A 23,073-nucleotide genomic window follows, 5' to 3' on the forward strand; every position below is an offset into this window, starting at 1 on the left:
CCGGGAGGATTCAGCGATCATCGGATGGAATAGCGGCAGGAGACAGAGTGCAGGAGGGATCGCGGGGACCGGTAAGTGTTATGGCAATGTTTATTAACTGTATGTGTACATTTATAATGCGTTTTTATGTGTTTGTGATTGCCTTCCATTATTTCCTATTGGTTCGAGTTCGGTTCGTCGAACGTTCGCCGAACTGAACTCGAACGAGACCTCCGTTCGACGAACTGAACTCGAGCCGAACCACGGCCGGTTCGCTCATCTCTAATAGAGACAGAGACAGAGAGACAGACACTGACAAAAACACACAGAGACAGACAGAAAGAGACAGACAGACAAACATAGAGAGAGACAGAGATAGGGAAAAGGACAGAGACAGTTACTATCCCGGGCGATGCCGGGTACTACAGCTAGTTATTTATATTTCCCAAATGGCAGAATAATGAGAGAGAATGTTTTAAGGCATTTTTATTAATTTCTGCGAAGTTAAAAGTTTACATCCATTTCATCAGTATTTTCTACTATTGCCTTTAAACTGTATGAATTGGGTCCAATATTTTGGATATCCTTCCACAAGCTTCTCACAATAGTTGGTAGGAATTTGGGCCCATTCCTCCTGACAAAACTGATGTAACTGAGCCATGTTTGCAAGTCGCCTTGCTTGCACTTGCCTTTTCATCTTTGCCCATATATTTTCAATAGGATTGAGATCAGGGTTTTGAATTTGTTATCTTTAAGCCAGTTTGTAATCAGTTTGGCAATATGCTTCGGGTCATTGTCCATTTGGAATACCTATTTCTGCCCAAGCTTTAAGTTCCTGGCTGATGGCTTGAGAGGTTGCCTCAGTATTGCCACATAATCTTCTTTCTTCCTGATGCCATCTATTTTGTGAAGTGCACCAATTTGTCCTGCTGCAAGCAACCCAAAAACATGATGCTGCCACCCCTGTGTATCACAGTTGGGATGGTGTTCTTAGGCTTCAAAGCTTCTCCATTTTTCCTGGAGTAATGACTTCTTCCTGGCAGAGTGGCCTTTCAACCCATGCTGAAACTGTACTCATTTCATGGTGGATAATGACGGTGGATAATGACAGTCTTCCCAGCTTTTGCCAGCATCTTCACAAGGGTTTTCGTTCATGGTTTGATATGCATATGTCTTACCACAGCACATTCATCTCTGGTATACAGAACCCATCTCCTTCTTGAGCAGTATGATGACTGGACATTCCCATCTTGTTTGAACTTGCATATAATTGTTTGTACAGATGAATGAGGCACCTTCAGGTTTCTGGAAATTGCACCCAAGGATAAACCAGACTTGTGCAAGTCCACAATTCTCTTCCTGATGTATTGACTGATTTCTTTTTACTTTTCCATGATTCCACACAAAGAAGCAGTGGGTTTCAGGTGTGCATTAAAATACATTCACAGATTTGTATCTAATTCAGATGTTGCCAATAAACCTGTCAGAAGCTTCCAAGACATGATATCATCATATGGGCTGTCCCCATAGTGTGTAAATGTGACGCCCTGGACTAGCCATGTAGTCACAGGTAGGCCCTTGCATAACACCTGTCCCCCTAATAAGGTAACAGCAGCCAACCCCCCAAAACCTAGTCACCTCCCTCAGAGCTTGATGGTCACACCAGGGGGTGGAGCCAGGCAGTTGGCCATGCCCACCGAGGAGTCCAGAGGGCCTGAGGCAGGAGAACAGTAGTCAGTTGAGTGGAGTTCAGTTCAGTTCAAGTGGAGTAGTGAGAGGAGAAGAGTGCGGCAGACCTGTGCCCAGGTCTGCAGCGGAAGCTGACAGGTGCCAGGGTCGTAGCCTTGGTACCTAGGCTAGGAGGCACGCGGTGGCCTGGCCTGCAGGAGCCGGGAAGACGGCCAGGTGGAACCGTAAAAGACCGGGACAGGGTAGTAGCCCGCCGGTACCGAACCGGGGAACCGACTGGAAACCGGAGCACCAGGGGGATACTCAGACCCAGAATGAGGCCCAGAAGCCACTAGACCACGTCAAATTCACTGATTGAGGTCTGGACCTTAGGTCCTTTCCCGTCCCAAGACCCAAAAGACGGCAACAGCCCACTGAGTGGGATAGAAAGCCACTGCACAGGCAGAGATCCCACGGGACAGTGCCTGCGGGCAAACTGACTCCTCCGGCATATAAAGCCGGGAAGCGGACTCCTGTTGCTGAGGCATAGGCAGTCAACACAACATAAAGAGGTGCAGGAGAAAGACCAGGACCACCAACCCGGGTGGGGGACAAGACGCAGCCGGCTGCGGGCACCGACCACCATCGACTTTATTCATCAGAGACTTGAGTGTGTCAGTAATCGTGAGTACAACAGTGCCATCCAGCCGCGCACCGCCCTGCACCGCACAGCCACTACACACTTCCCAAATGGGTCCCGGGGCCACCATCCCTGCCCACGGAGGGGTTAACATCTTGCTGCATGACCATCTCCCCCGGGTGCCACGCAACTGCAGCGGTGGTGTCTACACCTTCACCACGTCCCGTGGGTGGCGTCACGAACTCAAAACACGGCTCCGGCTGTACACCTACCTAACCACCTCCATCGAGATCGCCAGCAATCCCTTGCAGAGCGACGTGACGCCCGGGTCCGGAGGCGCTCGAGCCACCCACCAAACGAGCCCGGATCCGAGCGACTCGGCTGTGGCCGAGCGCGGGGCGGTACATAAAGGCATAGTACTCTTAGCGTATGTAAACCTTTGACTTTGCAGAAAGTAATAAAAATGCCTTAAAACATTCTTGCTTTTTTATCATTCTGACATTTGGGAAATATAAATAATTTTGGTATTCCTAATTGACCTAAAGCGGGAATGGTTTAGTCTGATTTCATGTCAGATAGAAAAACATGCATATGTGTCTTGTTAAATAATGTATGTAAACTCCTGGTTTCAAGTGTATGCTGTTCTTTTGTAATGTGTGCATTGTGTCTTTTGTTGCTCCCGTATTATGTGGACTGTTTTTGCTGTATTTGTATGATTGACACAGTTTTTGTGTGATGTATATGCTGTGCTTGAATGAACTTTGCATTGTGCTTGTGTGACGTGCACTGTCCTTGTATGGTGAATATGCAGTGCTAGTGTTCGCATGCTGTATTAGTGTGACATGTGCATAGTGTTTGCGTGACTTGCGTGCTTCAATTTTCTGATGCATGTACTGTTTTAATGTGTGTACAACCTGTTTTCATTGTAAGCCATGTGTTATTCAAAGGAAACCCATCAGCAAAACAGAGACAAAAAAAACAGTATATTCCTACATCTATAGTGATATCCGCAAGTAACGTCCATTTTAAACATGTTCATTAATATAACTTAAGTGCGGGTGCAATAAGAATATGAAATTATATGCTCCCTGCAGCCACTCGCTACCTGTCAACTAAGCCACCCAGAGCCAGTGAACAGAGAGTACACCGAAATCACTCCCCTGCTTCTTACCTGACATTCTACTCTGCACTCATACAACAGATCAAAAACCAGCACACTCCCTGTGTAGTGAGCTTAAGGCCCCGTCACACTAAGCAACATCGCTAGCAACATCGCTGCTAACGAACAACTTTTGTGACGTTGCTAGCGATGTTGCTGTGTGTGACATCCAGCAACAACCTGGCCCCTGCTGTGAGGTTGTTGGTTGTTGCTGAATGTCTTGGGCCATTTTTTAGTTGTTGCTGTCCTGCTGTGAAGCACAGATCGCTGTGTGTGACAGCGAGACAGCAACAACTAAATGTGCAGGCAGCAGGAGCCGGCTTCTGCGGAGGCTGGTAACCAATGTAAACATCGGGTAACCAAGAAGCCCTGTCCTTGGTTACCCGATATTTACCTTTGATACCAGCCTCCCCCGCTCTCACTGCCTGTGCTGCCGGCTCCTGCTCTGTGCACATGTAGCTAGCTGCAGGACACATCGGGTTAATTAACCTGATGTGTGCTGTAAGTAGGAGAGCAGGGAGCCAGCGCTCAGTGTGTGCTGCTCCCTGCTCTGTGCACATTTAGCTGCAGCACACATCAGGTAATTAACCCGATGTGTGCTGTAGCTAGGAGAGCAAGGAGCTGGGGGCTGGTCACTGGTTGCTGGTGAGCTCACCAGCAACTCGTGTAGCCACGCTCCAGCGATCCCTGCCAGGTCAGGTTGCTGGTGGGATCGCTGGAGCGTCGCAGTGTGACATCTCACCAGCAACCTCCTAGCAACTTACCAGCGATCCCTATCGTTGTTGGGATCGCTGGTAAGTTGCTTAGTGTGACTGGACCTTTAGACTTATCACAGCCCCACTAGTTCCTTGATTACTGGACGCGAGTGGTTGTATGGAGAATATAACTTAATTTTCTCCCTGGAGCAGCACTTTCAGTTAAATGGCAAAACGTATTTATAATGGCATTTACTTGTAGATTACCAACATTGCTGCAAGTAAATGCATTGGGGGTTTTTTTGCTGATAGGTTCCCTTTAACAGAGTGGGTCCTGATGAATTGGAAAAATTTGTTATTTAAAAAGCATGAATCCTCCCCAATTCTATCACATGTAAGAATCAGAGCACAGGTGAGATGAAGATGGAGAACTTAATTTCTCCATCTTCTCCATTGTCTGTGTTGGCATATACCTGACTGCACTCGGTTGACATCCGAGTTCAGTCCAATCTTTTGAACGCACCCATTGACTTGAAGGGATGTGCACTGTTTGGTATATGCTGCCAATCATAACATGCAAAAAGACACTGGTCAACACAGCCCTATCATTTGGGTCTAGTGCTATCTAAAAAAACAGATAGCACCCAGCCATGTTATATGTTTGTTTGAGTGCTTAGTCTGATTTCTGTGTACTGCAGCACTAATGAAGATTGAAAATGTGTGAAAGAGTCTCATGTTACTATTAATGTAAAGATTCAAGTGATAGCTAGATTCAGGGCATGTAAAGTCAATGGGACAATGTGGATTGATCCAAGACAACACTTCAGTAACACAACTTTTGTTTATTTTTGAAGCACAGCAAATAAGGAGGGCAGTTAAACAACCCTGTATCCTTATTTTGCTACTGAAAATAAATACTGAAACCAAGGCTTGTGTGTCATTTTGAAAAAGCAAACCTGCAGTTGATTCTAAAAAAGGGAGAATTTATTTACTCCCTGTTGACAAGCTATTGATTCTTCATTTTCAAAATGCAGATTTGATTCTGCTCCCTAAATATCGGGATAAGTGTTGGATATCTTGTGAGAAAGCTATTGTATCTTTATTTAGCAAAGAACATTGCTATCGATACTCCTGGTAGTATCAAAACAGGGAAAAATTTTAAACTACCTGTGAAGCCCTGGACTAGCCAGGTAGATAGCGCCCTGCACAACACCTGTCCCCTAATAAGGTGTCACCAGCCAACCAGTAAAACCCTAGTCACCCCTCTCAAGGCTTGATGTTCACACCAGGGGGCGGAGCCAGGCAGTTGGCCACTCCCACCGAGGAGTTCAGAGAGCCTGAGGCGGGAAAACGCTAGATGAAGTTTGGAGGAGTCAGTTAGTTGAGGTGAAGGAGAGTAGAAGCAGGCCTGTGCCCAGGTCTGCAGAAATCTAACAGGTGCCAGGGTTGGAGCTCGGGCACCTTTGGTTAGGAGGCAAGCGGTGGCCTCAGCCTGCAGGAGCCGGGAAGATGGCTCGGTGGAACCGTGGTGGACCGGGACAGGGTAGTGGCCCACCGGTACCGACCCGGGGAACCGACTCGGAAACCGGAGCACAAAGAGGGGTAACTCAGACCCTGAAACGAGGTCCAGAAGCCACTGGACCGAATTAACTGATTGCAGTCTGGACTATAGGTCCTTTCCCACCCAAAGTCCCGACTGAAGACAGCAGCCCAAAGAGGGGGATAGAAAGCCACCGCACAGGCAGAGAGAACCCATGGGCCAGCGTCTGCGGGCAAAAGGGTTCTCCCGACATTCACAAAGCCGGGGAGCGGACTCCCGTCGCTGAAGCGCAGGCAGTCCACAGATACACAACACGGTGCAGGAAAAAGGCAGAGACAGCCAACCGGGTGGGGGACCCGATGCAGCCGGCTGTGGGCATCGACCACTATCAACTTGGTTTACCAGAGACTTGTGTGTGTTACTAATCGTGAGTACAACAGTGCCCTCCGGCCGCGCACCTCCCTGCAGCGCCTAACCACACAGCACCCAATGTGTCCTGGCTCCATCATCCCTGCCCACAGAGGGATTAACATCTTGCTGCGCAACATCTCCCCCGGGTGCCCAGTAAACGCAGCGGTGGTGTCCACCTTCACCACAACCCGTGGGTGGCGTCACGAACTCAAACACGGCTCCGGCCGTACACCTACATCCCCCTAAAGCGCCAGCCCCCCTTTCAGATCAAAGTGGACCACGGGGCCCCCGGGTCCGGAGACGCTCGAGCCACCACCCGGCGAGTCCAGATCCGAGTGGCTCGGTTGCCGCTGAGCACGGGGCGGTACACTACCTCTTCTGAAAAATCTTTTTCTAGCTGTATTTTCTTTTAGTTGTGGTTTATTGGAAATTACTATGGCTGTACTTGTATTAAAGTGCTCAAAAGGGGTTCAATAAAGTGATAGTTGACCCCAAAGTCTTATACAAGCCTTTTCAAGAAATTTGGAGGCTCTCCAAATTGCGATCCATAACAAATTTATTTGCTGCAGATCATATTTTTGTGAAACATTAATTGAAACTAGCAAATTTAACTTGCTCTCATTGTCAATCTTTGACCAGACACTTTGTTTGCAAAATACTTATTCAGAAACCTAAAGCTAGTCTTCTATTATATGCCTCAGCCTATATTAATATACAATCCACAGGCAGGTACTTCATGTGGGTTGTCACGTGGATGTTTTTTTTTTTTACCTCAGTGTTGGAGTGGTGTATTTGATGGTCGGATGAATGTAAAATGCTAATATAGAATTCAATTACATTCTAGTGTTAAGTGTCAAGCTAAAATAGAGTCCAGTGCCACTTAGAAAAATCTTGGTAGAACATGGGCAGTATTATTCAATTTAAGCTGGAGCTTCATGGAAACTGGGGTTGTGGCAGAAGTTGTGCAACCAAAGTTCCCTGTGTGTAGCTGCTACATTGTGGATTCATACAAGAAATAATTACCATATGTGCATTATGATACCCCACAGCTCAATATATATGCAATATGATGGCACCATAGCCCCCTATATGCACAGTGTGGACCCCATAGAGTGGGGAGAATACCGTAATTATTTGATACAGTGCCAATTTTACATGTTTTTCCAGTTACAAAGAATGGAGAGGTCTGTGATTTTACAGTAGGTACACTTCAAGTGTGCCAGATAGAATAAAAAAAACCCTGAAACTCACATTATATGATTCCTAAATAATTAGTATATTTTATTGCATGAAATAAATATTTACTACATTAGAAAATCTGAACTTAATATTTGATACAGAAACTTTAGTTTGCAATTACAGAGGTCAAACATTTCCTGTAGTTCTTTACCAAGTTTGCACACACTGCAGCAGTCATTTTGACCCCCTACTCCATAGAGATCTTCTCCAGATCTTTCAGGTTTCAGGGCTGTCGCTGTGCAAACATTGAGTTTTAGCTCCCTCCAAAGATGTTCTATTGGGTTCAGGTCTGGAGACTGGCTAGGCCACTCCAGAACCTTGAAATGCATCTTATGGAGACACTCTTTAGTTGCCCTGGCTGTGTGTTTCGAGTCATTGACATGCTGGAAGACCCAGCCATGACCCATCTTCAATGCTCTTACTGAGGGAAGGAGGTTGTTGGCCAAAATATTGCAATACATGACTGCTTCCATCCTCCCTTCAACATTGTGCAGTCGGTTTGTCCTCTTTGCAGAAAAGCATCCCCAAAGTAAGATGTTTCCACCTCCATGCTTCACGGTTGGGACAGTGTTCTTGGGGTTGTATTCATCCTTCTTCCTCTAAAGATGGCGAGTGGAGTTGATACCAAAAAGCCCTATTTTACTGTTATTGGAGCACATGACCTTCTGACATGCTTCCTCTAGATGATCCAGATGGTCATTGGTGAATTTAAAATGGACCTGGAAATGTGCTGGCGTGAGCAGGGGGACCTTGCGTGCCCTACAGGATGTTAATCCATAACAACATAGTGTGTTACTAATAGTAATCTTCTAGACTGTGGTCCCAGCCCTCTTCAGATCATTGACCAGGGCTTCCTGTTTAGGTCTGGGCTGATTCCTGGCCTTTCCCAATATTATCCTTACCCAACAAAGCAAAATCTTGCATGGAGCCCTAAACAGAGTGAGATTTACAGTCATCTAGTGTTTTTTTCCATGTTCTAGTAACTACATCAGTAGTTGATGCCTTCTCACCAAGCTGCTTGCCTATTGTCATGTAGCCCATCCCATCTACAATTTTGTCCCTGGTGTTCTTAGACAGCTCTTTGGTCTTGGCCATGGTGGAGAAGATGGAGTGTGATTTATTGATTTATTTATTGTCTTATACAAGTAATTAGTTGAAACAAGTGCAATTAATACAGGTAATGAGTGCAGATTAGGAGCTTCTGAAAGAAAAAATATAACAACTCTGTGAGAGACAGAATTCTTGCTGGTTGGTAGGTGATCAAATACTTACTTCATTCAATAAAATGCAAATTAATTATTTAAACATTATACAATGTTATTTTCAGTATTTTTTCGTCTTCTGTCTGTCACAGCTGAAGTGTACCTGCAATATAAATTACAGAACTCTCCATTCTTTGTAGGTGGGAAAACTTGCAAAATCAGCAGGGTATCAAATACTTATTTTACCCCCTGTATGTAGTATGATGGCCCCATAGCTTCCTACATGCAGTATAATATCACCATAGTCACCAATTTGCAGTATGATGACCCCACAACCCTTTTTATATAGCACAATAACCCCTCAACCACATATATACATTATGATTGCCCCACACCCTCCATATGTAGAGTATGATGCCCCCACAGCTCCATATATACAGTATGATGGCCACAAAGCGCTCTCTCTCTCTCTCCCTCTGTATATATATATATATGTATATATATATATATATATATATTTTGAAATAAAGGTTGTAGACCAGCTCACCTGTCTGAGCTCAAGCCCCGGCGTCCTTGTTCTCCTTATTGCACGGACCCGAAGTGGGAGACTTCCAAGATATGTAGAACAAGCTGAAGAAGGATCCAGTTTTGTCTTGGGACCGTGAAGAAGGCGGCTGCGTCCGCCGAAACGCGTAGTCCATACTGCATATACCTTGCACTTAACAACTTGTCAAGAGCTCTGGCATTTTTTATTCTTAGATAATAAAGTCAGAGAAAAAAAACCAAAAACTTTTGTTGCCCTTTGGAGTCATTCTGCCTTGCTGGATCCTTCTTCAGCTTGTTCTATATATATATATATATATATATATATACTAGAAGGTGGCCCGATTCTACGCATCGGGTATTCTAGAATTTACGTATTGTGTAGTTCATGTATGATTTTTGTTATATATATATATATATATATATATATATATATATAGATAGAAGTTGTTGTGTGTAGTTACCAAGTGTTTGTGTAGGGGCTGTACATGTTCTGGGTGTTGTCTGGGTGTGGCGGGGGGTGAGAGCGGTGTTGTATGTGTGTTGCGTGTGTTGCGTTGTTTGTGGAGCGCTGTGTGTCTGTAGCGTTGTGTGTGTGTGTGTGTGTGTGTTGCGTGGTTTGTGTGTGTGTGGTGTGTTTTGGGGGGAGGTATGTTTTGTGCAATGTGTGTGTTGTGCGGTATGTGCGTATATTTGTGTGTGCCGCGGTGTTTGTGTGTTGGGTGTTGTGTGTGTGCAGCGTTGTCTGTGTGTGTGGGTGTCTGTGTAGGGCAGTTGTTTGTGGTTCCCAGTGTGTGTGTGTGGTGTGTTGCGCGTGTGCGCGCGTGTGTGTGTGTGTGTTGGGGGGAGGTGTGCACTTCCCATCGTGCTCCATCCCCCATGCAGCGCACTCCCCATCGTGCTCCATCCCCTATGCTGCGCACCCCCCATCGTGCTCCATCCCCCATGCTGCACCAGCATCAGCCTCTCTACCCGCAGCATCAGCCTCTCTCCTCCCAGCATCAGCCTCTCTACCCGCAGCATCAGCCTCTCTACCCGCAGCATCAGCCTCTCTCCTCCCAGCATCAGCCTCTCTGTCCCCAGCATCAGCCTCTCTGTCCCCAGCATCAGCCTCTCTCATCCCAGCATCAGCCTCTCTCATCCCAGCATCAGCCTCTCTCCTCCCAGCATCAGCCTTTTCTGTCCCCAGCATCAGCCTCTCTCCTCCCAGCATCAGCCTTTTCTGTCCCTAGCATCAGCCTCTCTCCTCCCAGCATCAGCCTCTCTGTCCCCAGCATCAGCCTCTCTCATCCCAGCATCAGCCTCTCTCCTCCCAGCATCAGCCTTTTCTGTCCCTAGCATCAGCCTCTCTCCTCCCAGCATCAGCCTCTCTCCTCCCAGCATCAGCCTCTCTCCTCCCAGCCTCAGCCTCCCCCAGCATCAGCCTCTCTCGTCCCAGCATCAGCCTCTCTCTTCCCAGCATCAGCCTCTCTCCTCCCAGCCTACCCCAGCCTCAGCCTCCCCCAGCATCAGCCTCTCTCCTCCCAGCATCAGCCTCTCTCCTCCCAGCCTCAGCCTCCCCCAGCCTCAGCCTCTCTCCTCCCAGCATCAGCCTCTCTCTTCCCAGCATCAGCCTCTCTCCTCCCAGCATCAGCCTTTTCTGTCCCTAGCATCAGCCTCTCTCCTCCCAGCATCAGCCTCTCTCCTCCCAGCATCAGCCTCTCTCCTCCCAGCCTACCCCAGCCTCAGCCTCCCCCAGCATCAGCCTCTCTCCTCCCAGCATCAGCCTCTCTCCTCCCAGCATCAGCCTCTCTCCTCCCAGCCTACCCCAGCCTCAGCCTCCCCCAGCATCAGCCTCTCTCTTCCCAGCATCAGCCTTTTCGGTTCCCAGCATCAGCCTCTCTCCTCCCAGCCTACCCCAGCCTCAGCCTCCCCCAGCATCAGCCTCTCTTCTCTCAGCCTCCCCCTCCCAGCCTTCCCCAGGATCAGCCTCTCTCCTCCCAGCCTCCTCCAGCACGCCGTGCTCCTCTGCCGACACTCACAGATCCGATCGCATACACTCACACACACCCAATCGCATACACTCACACACACCCGATCGCATACACTCACACACACCCGATCGCATACACTCACACACACACGATCGCATACACTCACACACACACCCGATCGCATACACTCACACACACCCGATCGCATACACTCACACACACACCCGATCGCATACACTCACACACACACCCGATCGCATACACTCACACACACACCCGATCGCATACACTCACACACACCCGATCGCATACACTCACACACACACCCGATCGCATACACTCACACATTGACGATATTGCACATACGCGCTCATACTCACAACATCCAGAGATACCACATGCTTCTGGCCATGTGATCCTCCGGCAGGTCCTGGAAGGTCACAACACAGTATCGCCGCCGAGAAGCAAGCGATATCCCAGGATGTTGTGAGTGTGTGGATGTGATGTGATGTGTGTGTGAGAGTGAGTGTGATCTGATGTGTGTGTGTGTATGTGCTGTTATGTGTGTGCGTGTGTGTATGTTCCGCCGCTGCAGGACCTTGATGCGCTGGTAACTATGCTACCATGGTTACCAGCGTATCTCGTCCCCCGCACGCACGGGAGCCCACACCAGCATACGCCGGCCAGCCCCAGCAATGCGAGGGTATGTGTCGGCTGGGTTGGCGGCGTACGCTGATGTGGGCTCCCGGGGGTACAGTACTCACCTGGTAGTCATGGCTCCGTGACCGTGTCGGTTCGGGGAATGCGTGGGGGGGGGCAGGGCCAGAGCTCTAGCGTGCATTGCGTGAGGGGGGGCGGGGCGTGGCCGAGTTGCCAATGCCTGCAGGGTTCCGGGGCGAGAGGCCAATCTGTGGGGGGGGGGCAGAGCCTGGGCGAGCGGCCGGCCAATCCGTGTGGGGGCGCAGCCTGGGCGAGCGGCCAATCCGTGCGGGGGGCGGGGCCATGGCGAGCCCAGCGGTCAATCAGCTTTGTGTCACCGTAAGGACACAATTTTGGAGCAAGACAGACAGACAGACAGACAGAATAAGGCAATATATATATATATATATATATATATATATGATAGATATAGCCATATATATCATATGATCGCTCCACAGGTTCTCTGTATACAGTATAATGGCCCTACATCTTCCCTTTAAACAGTAAGATGCCCAAACAGCTCATAAATATACTGTATGATGTCCCCTCAGCTACTCCCAATAAAAACCGAAAGTCTTCGCACCCTTGACATTGTTCCAGGAAATTAAATATTTTTTCCAGAAAATTATTGCCATTACACATGTTTTGCTATACCTGTTTATTTCCTTTGTGGGCATTGGAACAGCACACACACAAACAAAACAAATACAAAAAAGGTAAAACCCTCTAAATAGGATGGTCACAATTATTGGCACCTTTCCAATATTGTCGGTTAACAACTTTGTTTTAAGCATGTGATGCACATTTAAACTCACCTGAGGCAAATAACAGGAGTGCGCAATTTGAAAATCACACCTGAAACCAGATAAAGAGAGCAGAAATTGACTCAGTCTTTGCATTTTGTGTCTATGTGTGTGCAACAGTAAACATTGACAACAGGAAGAGATCTGAGGACTTCTCTATTTCCACAGATCTTCATGTTCCTTTGTCTATAGTGCACAACAGAAGCAAAAGTTTTACAATTCATGGCACTGTAGCTAATCCATCTGGACTATTAAATTAAATGCTATGGCAGGAGACCCGGGAGGACCTCACAGCTGACACACAGACATAAAAGGATAGACTGCAGTTTGTGGGTAAGCCAAAATTCTTCTGGCAAAGCATCTTGTGGACAGATGAGACCAAGATAGTGCTTTTTGGTAAAGCACATCATTGTACTGTTTACCTAAAAAAAAATTAGGCCTCCAAAGAAGAGAGCACAGTACCTACAGTTAAATATGGTGGAGGTTCAAAGATGTTTCTGGGATGTTTTGCTGCCTCTGGCACTGAATGCCTTGTACGCAAAGCATCATCAAATCTGAAGATTACCAAAGGATTTTGGGTTACAATGTAGTGCCCAGAGTCAGAAAGCTGGATTTACATTCTAAGTTATGGGTCTTGAAGCAGGACAATGACCCCAAACTTACTTTAAGAAGCAAACAAAAAGGGATAGAAGCAAAGCACTGGAGTCTTCTGAAGAGGCCATCAATGAACCCGGATCTAAATCCCATTAAACACCTGTGGAAAGATCTTACAATTGCTGTTAGGAGAAGGCACCCTTCAAATATGAGAGACCTTTTGTACAAGAAAAGTGGTCCAAAATTCCATTTGAAAGATTTAAGAAGTTTGTTAACAATTATAGGAAGCAATTGATTGCAGTTATTCTTTCCAAAGGATGTGCAGCCAAATATTAAGTTGAGGGTGCCAACAATGTTGTCGACCCATTTTTGGAGTTTTTTGTTAAATTATGTCCAATTTGTCTTTTATTCTCTGGGTTTTTTTTTTTTTATTCCAATACACACAAAGGAATTAAGTATATGTATAACAAAATGTGTAATGACAATAATTTTCTGAGAGAAATACTTAATTTTCTGGAACAATTGCAAGGGTGCCAACACTTTCAGCCATGACTGTATATTGAAACAGTTTTTTGCTGCTTTGAATAATAATCACATCACTTTCAAAGATGTACCATATTTTACATTTTCGTATATAGAAAAGACTATAGACTATCATTTAATAACAGAAAGGTTCATCTTGGTGTTTGACAAATGCTCATACGTTCGTGAAGAATGAGTTCTCTGTAGTAGATGCATATATTCAGTGATCTTGATTAACTGCAATTCCATTCCTTTAGGAGGAAGAAGCGAGCGATCATAATGATGATAACAGTGGTTGTCCTTTTTGCAGTCTGCTGGACGCCATTTCATGTTGTGCACATGATGATTGAATACAGTAAGTAACTAGGGTTTATTGGGCATCTTATTCAGTAAAAACTATAACCTACATAATCCACAACCTCTTATGCTTTGTATGCTAGGAGAAAAAAACAAATTGTGGCTATGATGCAGAATCAAGCTGGCAACATAAAATAAATTCATCAGTGTGTCTGCATGTGTATCCGTCTAAACAAAACTCCCCTGATTATTCAAGAATTTGTTGATATAGACTGAAATATAATCCACAGGGAATATGATTCAACAGTGCACAATGTGCTGGAAACAGCTTGAAATACATATGAAAAGAATGACAATACCAAATGGAAACATATGGAAACTATTTTTTTCCGATAATGGTGTAATGTAACATGTCTGCTTATTGCAACTATTAGCACAGAAATACATATACTTTAAAGAATGAATAGATGCAGGTTTCTTGTTAACTCTTCCATTTACTAGCTGGTATTAGATTATCGTGCATATTTGACACTGTACCACCCGGGGATGTAACAGTCATGGTCACAGAGTATGTGACTGCCACTGTTCCAATGAAGTCAGGTGGCCTGCCAACACCAGAGCCGTTTTCAGCTGATTGTGCATCCTATCATTCAGCTGATACACTACAGTTCAAAAGTTTAGGGTCACTTAGATATAGCCTTATTTTTGAAAGAAAAGCACATTTTTTTAATGAAGCTAACATTTTATTAAAGAGAAATACATTCTATACATTGTTAAAGTGGTAAATGACTTTTCTAGCTGCAAAAGTCTGTTTTTTAATGCAATACGTACATAGGTGTATAGAAGCCCATTTCCAACAACCACCACTCCAGTGTTCTAATGGTAAATTGTGTTTTCTAACTGTTATAAGGCTAATGGATATTTAGAAATCCCTTGTGCAAGTATGTTAGCACAGCTGAAAACAGTTTTGCTGATTACAGAAGCTATAATACTGACCTTCCTTTGAGCTAGTTGAGAATCTAGAGCACTACATTTGTTGGTTCCATTAAACTCTCAAAATGGCCAGAAAAAGAGAACTTTCATGTGAAACTCGACAGTCTATTCTTGTTCTTAGAAATAAAGGATATTCCATGAGAGAAATTGCCAAGAAACTGAAGATTTCCTACAACGGTGTGTACTACTCCCTTCAGAGGAGAGCAAAAACAGGCTCTAACCAGAGTAGAAAGAGAAGTGGGAGGCCCTGCTGCACAACTGAGCAACAAGACAGGTACATTAATCTCTAGTTTGAGAAATCGACGCCTCACAGGTCCTCAACTGGCAGCTTCATTAAATAGTACCCACAAAACGCCAGAGTCAATGTCTAGAGTGAAGAGGCGACTCTGGGATGCTGGCCTTCAGGGCAGCGTGGCAAAGAAAAAGCCATATCTGAGCCTGGCTAATAAAAGGAAAATATTAATATGGGCAAAAGAAGACAGACATTGGACAGAGGAAGATTGGAAAAAAGTTTTATGGACAGATGAATCGAAGTTTGAGGTGTCTGGATCACACAGAAGAACATTTGTGAGATGCAGAACAACTGAAAAGATGCTGGAAGAGTGCCTGATGTCATCTGTCAAGCATGGTGGAGGTAATGTGATGGTCTGGGGTTGCTTTGGTGCTGGTAAAGTGGGAGATTTATTTACAACAAAGATGGAACTGCAGCTGTATATTGCCCAGGCCAAAAGATTACTACTTCAGCAGGATACAGCTAAACCGCTACTAAGGGGAGGCATCACAGGTGCAGGAGGAGCAAATCACACACACTTCCAAACATGAAGGAGGCGATTGCTGGATGGTAAAACTGCCCACTGATGGCTTGCATAGTGCACTGTTCACACTAGCAGACGCACAGTTCACACTAGCAGACGCACAATCACAAACCCGCAGTCTATTAGACGACGCCCATACTATTAGATCAGGCAGGCTGCCAAGCTATACCCCAACTGCACACTACATAGGGACAGGAACTCTAATAGCAAGGCCTAACAAAAAGGGGCCTGGCTGTATCCTGTACAAAAAAATATGAGGTTTTTTTGCTAGCATTATGGCCATAAGACGGACGCCTACAACCCGCGTCACAGGTCTACCTCTGTTCAGGAGGCAATTTTCTATTGTGCTCTGTTCTAAATGAAGCTCCCCTGATGAGTCTGTAAGCGAAACACGTAGAGAGACTCTCAAGCACGCCACTTGCGGGTCAGAAATTAAGGGGTATGGTGTAGTTATATATATTAGCTCCCCCTTGGAGATCCAGCATCCTCTCATGAATATCTACACCGTATCAGAACTTCATACCGGTGAGATTGTTCCATTTCTATCTTTACATACATTATTATAGGTGGGGTTTATTACATTGACCGAATTTCATGCAGAGGCATCCATTTCACCATCCACACTGACATTAGTTTTCTGACCCTTTTTTTAAGGGTTTTATATGTTTTATATGTCTTGTTTGTCTCACATCCCCTGCTTTTAATTACTATATTAAAGGTTATAGTTTAACATTACCTAGCTACCAACCTTCTCAAACATTGGGTAATTGCTTTTGCTATATTGTCGGCCTTACAGGAGCCAGGAAAAAGGACCTTATTTCTGGATGGTGGACATTATTACAGGATGGGTGAAATTATAATAGAATGGAGTCATTATTGCAGGATATGAAACATTATTACAAAATATGGAGCATTATTACAGTATGAGGGACATTATTATAGGATGAATATTGTTATTAAAGGAGGGGAAACATTATTAGTGGAGGGGAGCGAGAGTGGAGAACATTATTATAATTACATAATGGAAAACATTAATACAGGATGAGAGACATTATTATTGAATAGGGTTAGGATTGATTTACTTTTTCCAAAATTTATTTTCTTCTTTTCTTCTCTAAAATTATTTAATGCCTTGTCACTACCCACTTGTCCTAATTCCCTAAACTCTTTTTTTTTGTCATTTATTGCCACTATTACAGCTCTGTTTAATCACAGTGGGTTTCTTCTGTTTCTAGTTTGTTTATTCCCATAGGGTATACATTGTGCACAGGTCCTATTCAGAATGCTTATCCTTCAATTTGTTTTGTGTACTTTTATGTTCAAGGGCATTGTCCCAGTTTTTGGCACTAAGATCATGTCTTAGTCATTGGAAATTCACCTTCCGGAAACCTCTCTACTATACATCTTATTAAAATATACTTGAAAATATATGATTTTGTGATCACTACTACCTAAGTGACCCTTAATCTGAACATTTAATATTCTGTTTGTATTCTTGGTTAGTATTTGGTCCCGCAGTGAATCCCTTCTTGTTGTATCTTGTATCAGTTATGAATGAAATGTCTTTCATTATTGTCAAAAACCTGTTTCCTTTGCTGAACTTGCACTTATTTCTGTTCCCGAATTTATTTCAGGGTAGTTGAAGTCCCGCATTTTAATTACCTCTATCTAATTTGCTGCCTCATCTGTTTCCTTTATGAATTTATTATCTGTAACTTCCTTTACACTTGGAAACTTATAGGAAACTGCGATCATTATTTTGTTATTCTTTCTCCTTCCAGTTATCTCCACTATCCATTGGCCTCATCTATATTATCATGCCGAATGTGTATTAGGGAAGATATATATATATATATATTTATATATATATACTAGAAGGTGGCCTGATTCTACGCATCGGGTATTCTAGAATTTACGTATTGTGTAGTTAATGTATGATTTTTGTTATATATATATATAGATGTTGTTGTCTGTAGTTACCAAGTGTTTGTGTAGGGGCTGTACATGTTCTGGGTGTTGTCTGGGTGTGGCGGGGGGTGAGAACGTTGTATGTGTGTTGCGTGTGTTGCGTTGTTTGTGGAGCGCTGTGTGTCTGTAGCGTTGTGTGTGTGTGTATTGCGCGGTTTGTGTGGGTGTGGTGTGTTTTGGGGGGAGGTATGTTTTGTGCAATGTGTGTGTGTTGCGTGGTATGTGCGTATATTTATGTATGCCGCGGTGTTTGTGTGTTGGGTGTTGTGTGTGTGCAGCGTTGTCTGTGTGTGTGGGTGTCTGTGTAGGGCGGTGTTTGTGGTTCCCAGTGTGTGTGTGGTGTGTTGTGTGTGTGTGTGTTGGGGGGAGGTGTGCACCTCCCATCGTGCTCCATCCCCCATGCTGCGCACCCCCCATCGTGCTCCATCCGCTATGCTGCGCATTCCCAAACGCGCTCCATCCGCCATGCTGCACACTCCCAAACGTGCTCCATCCGCCATGCTGCGCACTCCCAAACGTGGTCCATCCGCCATGCTGCACACTCCAAAACGTGTTCCATCCGCCATGCTGCGCACTCCCAAACGTGCTCCATCTGCCATGCTGCGCACTCCCAAACGTGCTCCATCCGCCATGCTGCTCACTCCCAAACGTGGTCCATCCGCCATACTGCGCACTCCCAAACGTGCTCCATCTGCCATGCTGCGCACTCCCAAACGTGCTCCATCCCCCATGCTGCGCACTCCCCATCGTGCTCCATCCCCATGCTGCGCACCCCCCATCGTGCTCCATCCCCCATGCTGCACCAGCATCAGCCTCTCTGCCCCCAGCATCAGCCTCTCTCCTCCCAGCATCAGCCTCTCTCCTCCCAGCATCAGCCTCTCTCCTCCCAGCATCAGCCTCTCTCCTCCCAGCATCAGCCTCTCTGTCCCCAGCATCAGCCTCAGCCTCCCCCAGCATCAGCCTCTCTTCTCTCAGCCTCCCCCCTCCCAGCCTCCCCCAGCATCAGCCTCCCCCTCCCAGCCTCCCCCAGCATCAGCCTCTTGCCTCCCAGCCTCCCCCAGCATCAGCCTCTCTCCTCCCAGCCTCCTCCAGCATCACCATCTCTCCTCCCAGCCTCCCCCAGCATCAGCCTCCCCCTCCCAGCCTTCCCCAGGATCAGCCTCTCTACTCCCAGCCTCCCCCAGCATCAGCCTCCCCCAGCATCAGCCTCTCTCCTCCCAGCCTCCCCCAGCATCAGCCTCTCTCCTCCCAGCCTCCCCCAGCATCAGCCTCTCTCCTCTCAGCCTCCCCCAGCATCAGCCTACACCCTCCCAGCCTCCCCCAGCATCAGCCTACCCCAGCATCAGCCTACCCCAGCATCAGCCTACACCCTCCCAGCCTCCCCCAGCATCAGTCTACCCCAGCATCAGCCTCTCTCCTCCCAGCCTCCCCCAGCATCAGCCTCCCCCTCCCAGCCTTCCCCAGGATCAGCCTCTCTCCTCCCAGCCTCCCCCAGCACGCCGTGCTCCTCTGCCAACACTCACAGATACGATCGCATACACTCACACACACACACTCACACATCAGAACACACACACACATCCGATCGCATACACTCACACACACACTGACGATATCGCACATACGCGCTCACACTCAAAACATCCGGAGATACCACATGCTTCTGGCCATGTAATCGTCCAGCAGGTCCTGGAAGGTCACACCACAGTATCACCGCCGAGAATCAAGCGATATCCCAGGATGCTGTGAGTGTGTGGATGCGATGTGATGTGTGTGTGAGAGTGAGTGTGATGTGTGTCTCTGTGTGTGTGTGTTGTTATGTGTGTGCGTGTGTATGTTCTGGCGCTGCAGGACCTTGATGCGCTGGTAACTATGCTACCATGGTTACCTGCGTATCCCGTCCCCCGCTCGCATGGGAGCCCACACCAGCAAACGGCGGCAACCCCAGCAATGCGAGGGTATGTGTCGGCTGGGTTGGCGGTGTACGCTGATGTGGGCTCCCGGGGGTACAGCACTCACCTGGGAGTCGTGGCTCGGTGTCGGTTCGGGGAATGCGTGCGGGGGGCGGGGCCAGAGCGAGCGTGCATTGCGTGAGGGGGGCGGGGCGTGGCCGAGTTGCCAATGCGTTCAGGGTGCCGGGGCGAGAGGCCAATCTCTGTGGGGGCGGAGCCTGGGCGAGCGGCCGGCCAATCCGTGTGCGGGCGGAGCCTGGGCGAGCGGCCAATCCGTGTGGGGGGGCGGGGCCATGGCGAGCCCAGCGGCCAATCAGCTTTGTGTCACCGTAAGGACACAATTTTGGAGAAAGACAGACAGACAAACAGACAGACAGAATAAGGCAATTATATATATATATATATATATATATATATATATATATATATATACACTATATATATATAAATAAACACACACCTCCCCCTTGCTTATTTGTACAATCATTCCTGAACAGTGAATTAGTTGCCCAGTCAAAGCCATGTCTCTGTTATACTCACTATATTACAATTTTTTCCAAAGAATATTAAATCTAATCTTTCAATCTTATTGGTGAGTCTTCTGGCATTAGCACAAGTGGACTTTATGTATTTTTCTTTAGATTCATTTCTCCTTAGTGTTGACTGTTCCAACACCTCACCGTTTGCCAGTACTACTTTCACTGCTTTGGCCCAGGTCACCATCTACACTCTCTTCACCTCCTGTTGCCCTCTTCCCAGTCCCTAGTTTAAAGGGAACCTGTCACCTAACGGTCGGTGCAGAGCAGACTGGTCAGATGGGCGTCTCCATTCTCCGGGTCCATGCCTCCTCTTTCGCCATCTTTGTCCTCCTTCTTCTGAAGCTAGTGTGGATGATGTATTCTACTTCATACACACAAGCTGACATTGAAGTCCTGCGCAGGACCTCAATGTTGGCTTGTGTGTATGACGTAGAACGCATCATCCACACTAGCTTCATCAGAGTGAGGACAAAGATGGCTGAAAGAGGATGTGCGGACCCGGAGAACAGAGACACCCATCTGACCAGTCTGCTCCGCACTGACCGTTAGGTGAGTATTATAAACATCCGGTGACAGGTTCCCTTTAAATACTCCACCAACCTTCAAGCCATTCTTTCCATCCTTGACATAGGAGAGATTATTGTAGGATGGGAGAAATTATTGCAAGAAAGGGACCAGAATGAAAGACATTATTTCAGTAGTCCGTACATATGACCAACATGATGGTTGGGGCCTAGGTCAAAATTGTGCACTTGGAGCCATGGAATTGTAATTTTTTCATTTGGTGCCGCCTATTGATTGTAAATATGCTTTCTGTAAATATGCTTTCTTTAGACATGTACTGTTTAATGAGTTTTAAAGAATCCCAATGCAATTCTAATAAAGAGAACAACCAGGGTTAAATGATGTTCTCCCCATCTCCACATACATATAAATTATCTAAGTACAAATTTGAAGTTTGAGTTAGAAGTACATTGTGTGCTTGGACAAATCAGCATGTTTTATAGCTTCTGACTGAGCTTTACTAATAGCTCAATGTAAAAGTACAGAGTACTACAAATTGCAAAGGTTAGTTTGAGCCTTCAAGAAACTTCATACGTTTTTTATTTCCTAAGTAAAGGAAATATACACCAATCACAAAAAGGGATATTTGGCTTTCAGGTGAAATTTCAGAATAATCCTAAAATGCTCTCTAAACTTTTATGGGGAACTTAATGTGACCGTCTCGAAACTCTGAATGCACTTGTCCATCTGTTCAACGTTTCAGTACTTTTTGCACAACTTGCTTTACTCTAACAAGGAGCATAATGGCAAAGTTCACGACAGGTATTTTATCCATGAATTGCCCAATACCTTTCAAAGTTCAAGTAGATTTGGTATTTAAACAGTTCTCATCAGGCTTTTCGCATTTTGAAATCATGAGACCAAAATAACACTTAACAAGTGATCAACAGTACCTCACCATTGTGAGGCATCAAGCAGGATGTTCTCCAACAGAAGTGGCCACTGAGCTTAGAGGACATTTATGTCCTTTGGCCACATCGCACACTGATATCTGCTTCATTGTGAACAATCCCCTTCAGAACTGGATGATGAATGCCACATAACTCCTAGCACATTTATTGGAGGTTACAGGCACCTAAGGCGGGCTTTGCACACTACGACATCGCAGGTGCGATGTCGGTGGGGTCAAATTGAAAATGACGCACTTCCGGCATCGCATGCGACATTGTAGTGTGTAAAGGCTCGATGATACGATTAACGAGCGCAAAAGCGTCGTAATCGTATCATCGGTGCAGCGTCAGCGTAATCCATGATTATGCTGACGCGACAGTCCGATGTTGTTCCTCGCTCCTGCGGCAGCACACATCGCTGTGTGTGAAGCCGCAGGAGCGAGGAACATCTCCTACTGGCGTCACTGCGGCTTCCGTAGTATATGCGGAAGGAAGGAGATGGGCGGGATGTTTACATCCCACTCATCTCCGCCCCTCTGCTCCGATTGGCCGCCTGGCGTGTGACATCGCTATGACGCCGCACGACCCGCCCCCTTAACAAGGAGGCAGGTCGCCGGCCAGAGCGGCGGTCGCAGGACAGGTGAGTCCATGTGAAGCTGCCGTAGCGATAATGTTCGCTGCGGCAGCTATCACAAGGAAATCGCTGCTGCGACGGGGGCGGGTACTATCGCGCTCGGTATCGCAGCATCGGCCTGCGATGTCGCAGTGTGCAAAGTACCCCTAAGTGTCACATCAGACTATTCTAACTAAGTTACATCCGCATGGTCTACATGCTAGACTATCTGCAAGGGTATCTGATCACACCACCAGGCATAGGCATCATCGTTTTGCAAGTGTAAGGGAGCATCTACACTGGATGAGGGACCATTGGGTCTCAGTGCTGTTTACTGATAAAGATTGATTTATACTGAGCAAAAATTATGTCTGCCAACAATGTTGGAGACATCAAGGAGAACAGTGTGCATCAGCCACTCCTGTCACCAGGCAAGCCTTTGGTGGTAGTGGTGTTACAGTGTGGGCAGGTGTGTCTAGTTAATACAGAACTGCCCTGCACTTTGTGACTGGTACAGTGACAAGCCTCTACTACTTGAATAACATCATTAATACAGTCATTGTGCCGCTTCATGAACAACACAGGCCTTATTTCATCTTCATAGATGACAATGCTCCAGCTCATCGAGATCGTATGATTGGGGAATTTCTGCTACCTGGTACCTCAAATGGAGTGGTCTTTACTTTTTCCAGACCTGAATCCCAGAGAACACCTTTGGGATAAGTTGACACACCATGTAGAGGCTCATAACACATTGACCTGTGAGCTGTCC

The 23,073-nt window shown here is 46.4% G+C and overlaps 1 protein-coding gene across 1 annotated transcript in view; it reads left to right on the forward strand.

The window, feature by feature from the left end:
• QRFPR (pyroglutamylated RFamide peptide receptor) overlaps nucleotides 1-23,073 on the forward strand; it is a 248,931-nt gene that overhangs the window by 184,136 nt on the left and 41,722 nt on the right. The window contains exon 5 of the mRNA XM_075336325.1: nucleotides 13,928-14,025. Within this exon, the coding sequence (XP_075192440.1) occupies nucleotides 13,928-14,025 (98 nt within the window). The remainder of the gene's footprint in view (nucleotides 1-13,927; nucleotides 14,026-23,073) is intronic.

This window comes from Anomaloglossus baeobatrachus, chromosome 1 (genome assembly GCF_048569485.1).
Source record: "Anomaloglossus baeobatrachus isolate aAnoBae1 chromosome 1, aAnoBae1.hap1, whole genome shotgun sequence".
Classification (NCBI taxonomy): domain Eukaryota; kingdom Metazoa; phylum Chordata; class Amphibia; order Anura; family Aromobatidae; genus Anomaloglossus; species Anomaloglossus baeobatrachus.